General features: G+C 39.8%; 2 protein-coding genes across 2 annotated transcripts; both read left to right on the top strand.

The window, feature by feature from the left end:
* The first annotated feature begins 215 nt into the window (after positions 1 to 215).
* On the top strand, positions 216 to 5,775 carry LOC122289509 (probable LRR receptor-like serine/threonine-protein kinase At1g63430). Its single transcript, XM_043096557.1, has 13 exons — positions 216 to 761; positions 1,101 to 1,239; positions 1,378 to 1,449; positions 1,600 to 1,743; positions 1,828 to 1,977; positions 2,848 to 2,955; positions 3,031 to 3,095; positions 3,682 to 3,933; positions 4,035 to 4,240; positions 4,365 to 4,497; positions 4,607 to 4,764; positions 4,955 to 5,170; positions 5,282 to 5,775. Exons 1-13 carry the CDS (start codon positions 677 to 679, stop codon positions 5,525 to 5,527), a joined length of 1,974 nt encoding a protein of 657 aa, XP_042952491.1. The 5' UTR covers positions 216 to 676; the 3' UTR covers positions 5,528 to 5,775.
* A 1,355-nt stretch (positions 5,776 to 7,130) lies between these two features.
* LOC122289508 (tubulin beta-2 chain) lies at positions 7,131 to 10,760 on the top strand. The gene is made up of 3 exons (XM_043096555.1): positions 7,131 to 7,609; positions 7,984 to 8,253; positions 9,857 to 10,760. The coding sequence occupies exons 1-3, from the start codon at positions 7,216 to 7,218 to the stop codon at positions 10,531 to 10,533; spliced, it is 1,341 nt and encodes a 446-aa protein (XP_042952489.1). The 5' UTR covers positions 7,131 to 7,215; the 3' UTR covers positions 10,534 to 10,760.
* The last annotated feature ends 6 nt before the right edge of the window (positions 10,761 to 10,766 follow it).

The raw sequence follows: 10,766 nt of genomic DNA, 5'->3' as shown, positions 1-10,766 counted from the left end.
TATATATATTTTTTTAAAAAAGGAAAATTTAACATTACTCCTAATCTAAAATGATCCAACCGACAGCTTATGCTTGTAAAATTGCCGAGATAACAATTTCTCATCTCACGAGTCAAAATATAAACAACCCACGGAGCAGTCAAACAAATCCCTGTTGAAGCAATCATTAGCGGAAAAATATCCAAATGTTCCTCGACGACACGAAACTCCCTACTCACGAAATTTGTTTTCTACGAAAAAAAGAAAAGAAAAAAGATCCAAAGGCCAAAACGTCTCGCAGCTTCGTCTCTCACTATTTTGCTTTACGAATAAACAGGAATGGCAAGCCTCTCTTTGAATCCAAGTTTAAATCCGCACGTCCTAATCCAACTGGAGTTGGCTGAATCCCTTACAAATTCAATTTACCCACCCATTTTTCTCCCACTGGTTTGCTTTCGTTGGTAGTTGCCAGATCCTGGGTTTTTCAGTATTTTCTCTCTTTCCCTCTCTCCACCTACACCTTACGGATTCTATTAGTAGATTACAGCATTGAAGTCTTGAACTTTCGGGTAGTTACTCATAAAACCCCACATCTCCGAACAAGTGGGTTTTTTTTCCTTCTTCGTGCTTCTTGTCTTGGTGTCCGGCCAATGAGTTCTTCTGGCTTCTTGTTTCCTTGAGGGAAACTGAGGAAAAAATGAGTTTACACACTTCGTTTCTGCTTCTATATATGATATATGGGATAATTTTTGTGAAATGTGATTCCTTTCCATCGCATGAAGGTATGTGCTTTATTGTTTTAACTACTTTACCAGATCTTGAAAGCGAGAGTTGTTACTTTGAACCAAATTTACTCAAGAGCTTAATTTCATAAGCCTGTGACGCTTGGGCCAAGTTTTTCAGTTTCAGACTTGTCTAATTTTTTTTCCTGTTTTTTCTTCGGGTTTTTAGTATTCTTCAAGTAGTGTGATCTCAATTTTGGAATTCGAATCAATGTCCAACATGGATTAGAGTTTTGGGGTAAATCTTGGATTTGCTTAAAGAAGAATTAATGAAAACAAAGACGTTTGTAACTTCTTCTTCGATTGAACTCTCCTAGTGAAAACTTTTGTTTTGCACAGTCGGGGCCCTTACAGCCTTTAAGGAAGCTATAGACGAAGACCCAGTTCTGGTTTTGTCCAACTGGATTGCCCTAGATCCAGATCCTTGTAATTGGTACGGCATTTCGTGTACTGACGCTCGAGACCACGTTGTAAAGCTGTAAGATTTCATACACCCATCTCAGTGCTTAATCACATCGTATTCTCTCACAGTAAGATGCATCTGATAGTAACCATGAACAACGCATCATTGGGCTTATTTTTCCTAATCATTTCATGATTGAAATCTGGTTTGCAGTAACATTTCTGGGTCATCCTTGAGAGGATTTCTCGCACAAGAACTGGGGCAGCTCACCTTCATGAAAGAATTGTATGCCATTGCACCCCCCCCCCCCCCCCCCCCCCCCCTCTCTTCCTTAACGAACTGACATTTCTATCTCTTTCTTTGTTTTTTTTTTCTTTTTTTTTTTTTTAGAATTTGATATGGTTGAAGGCTAATTTATAAATTGTTGTATTGTAGGATATTGCACGGGAACAAACTGATTGGGATATTGCCTAAAGAACTTGGCATGTTGAAATCCCTCCAGGTTTTAGATTTGGGGATAAATCAATTGTCTGGTCAAATTCCTCCAGAGATTGGAAGATTGACTAACGTTGTGAAGATGTAAAAGAATTTAATATTCTCATTTTTATTTTTGGGTGACGGATTTGAAGTTGGGCTTGTTTTATTAAATTTTTTTTAATGCAGAAACCTTCAGTCAAATGGGTTGACCGGTAAGATACCTCCCGAGCTTTGGAATTTGAGATATCTCCAGGAACTTCGGTTGGACAGGAATAAGCTTCAAGGAACTGTTCCTGCTGCTGGAAATCCAGATTTTTCACCTTACATAAATGGGAAGTAAGTAAAGATTCTTGCAGTGAAGACTTTGGTTAAGTTCTGTCCTTTTAAAATAATGCAGTTTTGGATGTGGATGTGAGTACTGTGCAAACTTTTGAAAAGTTTGGTTAGAATGGTAACATATAAGCTTAATTTCCCGATGAGACAAATTGGATGATCATATAAAGTAGTACAAGTACTCTTTGTACAATCTGCCTTCCTTGAAGATGATTTAAAAGTTTGGTGTAGATAGCTCATGGGCAGGAAGGATAGTGCTATCAAATGTCAGTTATCTTTTCAGCATATGGCAAATTTTACCTGTTAGACAGGATTCAGGGTTAAAACAGGTAAGTTGAGGATGATAGCAGAGTATCTCAATAGATAGCCAGTAGCAGCCTGGAAATAGTTAACAGTATTCAGAAAATTCTCTTTTTGTTCTTATGATTCTAGATCATTTGTTTCCTGGTGATTGAACCTTTATATTGGATGCAAAGCCAAATATAACTTCAAGTACATGGCAAAAATGTTACTAGAGTTACCAAGGTTGTTGCCATTATCAGCACAGTGATAATCAAGCTATTAAAAAAGATTCACTTCATTGCATTTCTTGTTCATCTTTGTTAGTGGATGTGGCAAACTCTGTTATGGTTTATAACAGTGAATTTGGAGATGTGTGTTCTATTGTTGTGGTCTGATATGGAGACAGTCAGATGGCTTGACTGGAGATGTATGCAGATGCACTATTGTTGTGGTATGGGGCTTCATTTAGATTTGACATTTAATTGTAAATTTGATGAATCGGAAACTTGAGTGTGATAATAAACATCTATTTAGCATGTAGAAGGTTTTAATTTTCTTAAGTTTATTTCTTGTACTTAATGTCTGGTTCAGGTATGGTGCAAGCAGAAACTTAACAGGCTTTTGTCGCTTAAAAGTTGCAAATTTCTCGAACAACTTCTTTGTTGGGAGCATACCTAAATGCTTGGAGGGTCTTCCAAGGTTTCTTTTATTGCGCCTGTCTCATGTTTGTTTCTTTTTTCTCGGTAAATCTTTTCATTGATGTCTTGCATGCAGGTCAAGTTTTCAAGGGAACTGCCTCCAACACACAGATTCAAAACAGCGTCCAACCATTCAATGTGGTATGTATGATAAGATTTTCCTTTATGGAACACTATCTAGGGGTACAAGCATACATGCACAAATTATTCCATAAACAGTAAATGCAAAATGAATAAAGGCTGTTCCAGGGTTAGAGTTTTGACAAGTACATGCTCAGTTCTCATTTATTGAGTTTCAGAACATCCTAGCATGCACTAAAGCTCAACCTGGGGATACAAAGGGCTTATTTCAGTTTCTGCACTGCAACTATGATCATAGTTGCAGTTACATGTGCAATCTGTCTGCATATGCACCAATTGATCATTCTGTTACTATGTATATAGCCTGTGGCCTTAAAGATTCAAGTGGTAAAGGCCTTGGGCTTGGGGGTACACTCCTCCTAGGCTAAGGTTCAAATCCCCTTGGGTGCAAACAATCTTTAGGGGCCATTGGACTGGAGGATTTTTCCTATGAATTACCCGAGGTGCACTTGCAGGAAACTCTTTGTTGAGGACCTGTGCACTCTCGGGATTAGTCGGGACGTTGTTTTCGGACACCCGGTGCGAGTAAAAAGAAAAAATCATTTACAATTATTGCAGTTTGGGGTGACAAGAATCCTCTTTGTAGGCGGTGCTCCACCTGCCAAAAGCCATCCTGGAGCAAACTCGAAGTCTCTGCCGGCTAAGGGTGCATCAGAACATCAGAGGGCATCAAAACCTGTCTGGCTTTTAGCTCTAGAAATAGCAACAGGAACTATGGTGGGTTCTCTGTTTCTGGTTGCTATTCTTACTGCTCTTCAGAAGTGCAATAGTAAATCTTCTATCATAATCCCCTGGAAGAAATCAGCAAGTGGAAAAGACCATATGACTGTATCCATAGGTTCGGTTTGTTAACTTATACTATGTCCACCTCAATGCATTTAAAAGTTTTGGGAGTTAATTGATTGTAAATAATTTGTTTAATTACCGGTTTTCTTACAGATTCAGAAACTTTGAAAGATGTGGTGAGATACAGCAGGCAGGACCTTGAAGTAGCCTGTGAAGACTTCAGCAATATTATTGGCTCCTCACCAGACAGCGTGGTCTACAAAGGTACGGTGAAAGGTGGACCTGAGATTGCAGTGATATCCTTCTGCATCAAAGAAGAGCATTGGACAGGCTATCTTGAGCTTTACTTTCAGAGAGAGGTACTAATTATTACTTGCTAAACCGCAGCCTAAAGCATTCAATGAACCACACTGATCACGGCATGCAAGAGTCATTAAATTGATAACAGCCAAGTTCAAGAATCTCACTTGTGATGTCATTCAGGTGGCCGATTTGGCAAGATTAAATCACGAGAATGCAGGAAAACTTCTTGGTTATTGCAGAGAGAGCACTCCATTTACAAGGATGCTGGTTTTTGAGTATGCATCAAATGGAACACTGTATGAGCACCTACATTGTAAGAGTTTCTTTATTATAACATTTGTTTACTTCAATGTGCTTCACTTGAAAACTCATCCAAGACATGCCTTATTGGATCAAATTTAAGCATTTTTCTTGTACTGCAGATGGAGAAGGATGCCAATTTTCTTGGACTAGGCGTATGAAGATTGCTATTGGAATTGCACGTGGACTGAAGTATCTTCACACAGAACTTGAGCCACCATTTACCATATCAGAGTTGAATTCTAGTGCCATTTATCTTACAGAAGATTTTTCCCCCAAGGTGAACCCAAAGCCTCATTTACTTGTCCTTTTCATCTGTTGGAAAATTAGTGATTTCAGCAAATTTTCATATTCACAGACTGCATCAATTCCGTTTCCTATTTACTAGAATACTAATTTTTATGGCTGTTTCCCTTGATAAAGCTCCAGAACCTCAGAGAAATTCTAACAACATTATTCTTTAATTGCAGCTAGTTGATTTTGAATGTTGGAAGACTATTCTTGCAAGGTCAGAAAAGAACTCTGCTGCTATTGGCAACCAAGGTGCTCTCTGTGTTCTTCCAAATTCCGTGGAGGCACGCCATCTGGATGTCCAAGGCAATGTGTATGCTTTTGGTGTACTTCTACTGGAAATTATAAGCGGGAGACCTCCATATTGTAAGGAGAAAGGGTTCTTAGTCGAATGGGTAAGAAACTTGATGAAATATCCATGCATGCGATACTTCCCTTTAAATTCAAAGGTGATCTTTCTGTACTTCAGTAATGCGCCGAAACCTTAAAGCTTCACTCTGCTGCAGGCCAAGAACTACCTCGAACGACCAGAAGTCATGTCTTATGTGGTGGATCCAGAGTTGAAACATTTCAAAAATGAAGACCTCAAAGTTATATGCGAGGTAGTAAATCTTTGCATCCACCCAGACTCCAGCAAGCAGCTATCCATGAAGGAAGTGTGCACCATATTAGAGAGCAGAATTGACTCATCAATATCCGTCGACTTTAAGACTTCTTCTCTGGCCTGGGCCGAGCTGGCACTTTCATCGTAAAGAGCTGAAGCAAGCAAGCAGTAGATCAGTACTATACAACTGTAATACTATTTTTTTTTTTCTTTTTTCCATCTCCCCCCCCCCCCCCCCCCCCCCCCCCTTCTCTCAATTTCTATGTTCCTTGTAAATGCTTGCATGCAAGAGCAAAAAAGTAAAGCCTCATGCCTGACAAAGTCGCTTTGTATACAAGTCCATAAGTAGTAAAGCCGTCAGATCGATTGAATCACAACTTGGTAGTTTTTAACGAACTCTTTTCTCCAATGACTAACCATGCACCCTCGAGAAAGGGTTGCAAAATTACAGTTTATGGGTTTACAATCGTGTTGCAAAAAATCGTGTTGCAAAACTTGAGTACTATTTTTTTTTTTTTTTTAAATCAATGCAACGATCCCTTACAAAATCATTTACTCATTCATATCTCTTTACACTTATTTTGTGACATTCATATTTTGTTTATTTTCGTACCACAGCGAAACTCATCTTCATCTTTCCACCCAAGTTCCATGGAGCAGTATCATCTCTTCCATAAAAATGACAGATGGGGAAGAGATGGAACGTACCATTTTGGCACCCGCAGTGAATTGTGATGGAAGGAAAGAAGGATGGATAAGAGGGCCCTAGAAAGAATGTGATAAAGTTTACATGTCTTGCATTACACCCTTCACCAAAATGAAGGAAAAAACAGAAGCCAGTACCGTACAAGGCCCTCAAGACCACCTTATATTCGCACTTACCATACCTTATTTTGGGGATTAATGTGGACTTTTGTGAGAAGAGAACCTCCAATTCCAATGGTCGGACGGATCAACAACCAAGGAATAAGCATGGATTGGTGGGTAGTTTGCTTTGCTCCCAAGGCTCATCACCCTTTTTTGTTAAATTCTTTTGTACTCCTTATGATCGCTATGTCTGCGCTCAAATGATGATACAACCACCCTGTGGGGTGTCAATTTTTCCACAGCTTGCATGGGGAGCAAACTACTCAGCTGTGCACAATACTGAGTACAAAGCAAATTATCAGACCAAGTACGTAAAGAGAAATGCTTTAATTACATATATGCAAACTCATAAAATTGATTAGATTTGGACATGATATGATAGATTATAAAGTTATTTTTATTATAAAATATCTAACGTATTATATGAAATCATGTCAGTAATTTTATAATTTAATATATTTCTTTAAGTCATATCAATTTGTAAATTTATTTTTATAGAATCTATTTATGACTAATATTTTTCTATCTATTTAAAATTGATTAATTTTTTAAATAATGTTACGTACTTTTATATAAACAGTGAGTAAAAGTGACATTACATCAAATTTTTAATTTTTAAATATGAGTAATTATGTTAGAACTTTTTACTCTCTCTCTCTCAATCGACGAGTTCCTTTCATCTTTGTACCAATTATTTACCTCCACGTGCACAATCCCACCGATTCGAATTACCAGTTCACCACGTAAACAAAACCCAATTTCAAACATTTCGATTTCCCACTAAAACGGAACTCCCGTACCACCGCGCCGTTAACTCACCCACTATCCGTTGAACCGATAACGGAGACGGTTTCCATCCCCATTATAAACCCCCCAACCTCACTCTGCTCTGCTCTCTCAAAATCCCTCTGCAATTCTCTCCCAGCTTTCAACCACTTTCGCAAGAAAATCTCTACAAAAACAAACAAAATGCGTGAGATTCTTCACATCCAAGGGGGCCAGTGCGGGAACCAGATTGGGGCAAAGTTCTGGGAGGTGGTGTGCACGGAGCACGGGATTGATCCCACGGGTCGGTACAATGGCGACACGGATCTCCAGCTGGAGCGGGTCAACGTGTACTACAACGAAGCGAGCTGTGGGAGGTTCGTGCCCCGGGCCGTTCTCATGGATCTGGAGCCGGGCACCATGGACAGTCTCAGATCCGGTCCGTACGGTCAGATTTTCCGCCCGGATAACTTCGTGTTCGGGCAATCGGGTGCGGGTAATAATTGGGCCAAGGGGCATTACACCGAGGGAGCTGAGCTTATCGACTCCGTTCTCGACGTCGTGAGGAAGGAGGCTGAGAACTGTGACTGTTTGCAAGGTATATTTCTTAGCGTTTTCTCTCTTTAGAGTGACTCCTAGTTGGTTCTCAGGAAAAGGATGGAAGTGTATTCTTTATTTTTTAATGGAAAATTCCTTTTGTTTTTCGGATTCTTATTTTCGATGTGAACTCTTCCAGTCAGTCTGTCTGTCTCTCTCACATCCACTTTTCTGTGAAATATTAGTATACTATGTTTAGAATCTGTTTGGTCCTCGAGAAAACGAGGGAAAGTTCAGGAAAATGCACAACGCTTATCGTTCTCTGAGCATCTTTATTTTGAACTCTCTATCCGTTTCTTTCTACTTCACCTCTAAAAACCAAACAATCACTCTCCATATTTGTTTTTTGAGAATCGGTTAGGATTTGAATTGCAGGCTTTCAGGTATGCCATTCGCTTGGGGGTGGAACCGGGTCCGGAATGGGGACCCTATTGATATCAAAGATAAGGGAGGAGTACCCGGACCGAATGATGCTCACCTTCTCCGTGTTCCCGTCTCCCAAAGTCTCTGACACCGTGGTGGAGCCCTACAACGCCACCCTCTCTGTCCACCAGCTCGTCGAGAACGCCGACGAGTGCATGGTCCTCGACAACGAGGCTCTCTACGATATCTGCTTCCGCACTCTCAAGCTCACCACCCCCAGCTGTTAGTTTCTCTCTCCTCATTACATCTTGTTATAAAACTTGTGTTTTATATTTACAAAGAAATGCCAAGATTTGTATGGAAATTCACTGTTTAATAATCTATATAAAAGGCTTGGTCACAGAACAACAATATACACGTACGTCTTTATCTTGTGACTTTAAAACAGAATGCTCAAGATTACATCAAACACAGCATATGTATATAACAGCTATGATCACAAGACCAATTTATACCAACACAGATCCATCTACCAATATATATACAGCATCATCCAGATCAGATATATCTCTCGAATCAACAATTTAAGCAAGAACAGATATATCAGGATATTACAGAAATCATATAAGAACAAGAAAGTAGAAAGAAGTAAGAAAGCAAGGAACGAACACATCGAGATACGTGGTTCGACCCTAATGGTCTACATCCACGGCAGGAATGGCCTCAGAGCTCTTTATTGATGAATCAAATCAATCACAGAGAAGCCTCAGTTCAAATACATCCGTAAGCACTCAAATCTCACAAAGAAATCACACCGATTTCTTCCCTCAAGCTCAAACCCTAGAAACCCTAGAATTTTCCCCCTTTCCCTCTCTGCCTCTTTATTTCAGCCGAAACACCAAAATGAACTCTGCCCTAGGGTTACAAGAGAACAAGATATATATATATGGTGCATCAGGATTGTAACACGTGTATCGGATCCAATGGCTCAGCTCATATACTCAGATTAAAGGCACAAGCTCCTCACGTGCCTGTTGAAGGCAGATTTAAGCTTCACGGGACCAGTTCGAGCCACGAGCTCTTCATGCACTTAAACACAAAACAAACCATTAGTAGATGAATAATCAACAGATATTAAAATGATTTGACATACATATTACACATCTCAATTATCATTTTCGATTCACCCTCTAATATTGTGTTTGTTTGGGTTATTATTGTTTTGTTTTTATTTTCAAAATGGGTACACATGATTTCAGCGTTTTCTTGGTTTATGATTGAACTTTTGATAAGCAATTCGTTGCTAAAACTTTTGATGTTGGGTTGAATGGAGGATTCTGTAGAATCAGACATTGTGCCGTGCTTGACTAGTATTTATGACTGGTAGGATCACCCAAATGATTTGCTAGTTTATAATTGCACAATTCTGTATGTCTGGACGAGAGTACATTTTCGGATGCCAAGATAAGGATAATCTCTTTTGTGGTATTATATTTTTTTAATTTTCAATTGGTTTTGGTTGGACAACCAGTCACGTGTTTCAGATTCTTTTCTTTATTCCTGTGCACAAAAAATGAACAGTTGTTATCACATGGGTCTCATTTCCTAGAGCTTTTCGCTTAATATTTCGTAGTGTATGTCGCGATTGTTTTGTCGTAATTCAAGTATTCTTGGGACGGCAATTTGAATTTACTGCATAGAGCTCATCTCTTTTAAGAGAAATGCTTGTTTTTGGTGAAATAGGCAGGTACATCTTGTCTGTCTTACTCATGATGTCTCATTGCAATTTAATAGGGTGTCAATATAGGATCTTTCTCTTTCGAGTTTTTGATTCCGATGCAAAAAATGCAAGATAGCTAATTTGTTGTTACGTTTCCATGATTAGTTGGAGATTTGAACCATCTCATTTCCGCTACCATGAGTGGTGTCACATGCTGCCTGCGTTTCCCTGGTCAGCTAAACTCAGACCTTCGCAAGTTGGCCGTGAACCTAATTCCGTTCCCACGGCTTCACTTCTTCATGGTTGGCTTTGCACCTCTCACATCTCGTGGTTCCCAGCAATACCGGGCTCTCACTGTTCCCGAACTCACCCAGCAAATGTGGGATGCTAAGAATATGATGTGTGCTGCTGACCCTCGACATGGCCGGTACCTAACAGCATCGGCCATGTTCCGTGGCAAGATGAGCACAAAGGAAGTTGATGAGCAGATGATAAATGTGCAAAACAAGAACTCTTCCTACTTTGTAGAATGGATTCCCAATAATGTGAAGTCCACTGTCTGCGACATACCTCCCACTGGCCTGAAGATGGCTTCCACATTTATTGGTAACTCCACATCTATCCAGGAGATGTTTAGGAGGGTCAGCGAACAGTTCACAGCTATGTTCCGCAGAAAGGCCTTCTTGCATTGGTACACCGGGGAGGGTATGGACGAGATGGAGTTCACAGAGGCCGAGAGCAACATGAATGACCTGGTTTCTGAGTATCAGCAGTACCAAGATGCAACTGCAGATGAGGAAGATGACTACGAGGAGGAGGGAGGATACGAGGAAGAGGCTTAAATGAACTCCTGTTGGTTTCTTTTGTAGGATAGCAGATGACGAATTTACTCTGGTTTATTGTTTTGTTTGTCATGCTGTACTGGAGTGTCTAAAGTTTTGGGGTTTAGTAATGCAATGCCGCATTGCCTGTATCTGGTTGTGTGTCCTTTTCGTTTTTGGTGTTTTCTGCACAAACTTACAGAGCTTTGTTTGGATTATTGCTTTCATTAGTTATTTGCATTTAAGAATCCATG

Source organism: Carya illinoinensis, chromosome 12 (assembly GCF_018687715.1).
Source record: "Carya illinoinensis cultivar Pawnee chromosome 12, C.illinoinensisPawnee_v1, whole genome shotgun sequence".
Lineage (NCBI taxonomy): Eukaryota > Viridiplantae > Streptophyta > Magnoliopsida > Fagales > Juglandaceae > Carya > Carya illinoinensis.
This window is presented reverse-complemented; position numbering and strand designations above follow the sequence as displayed.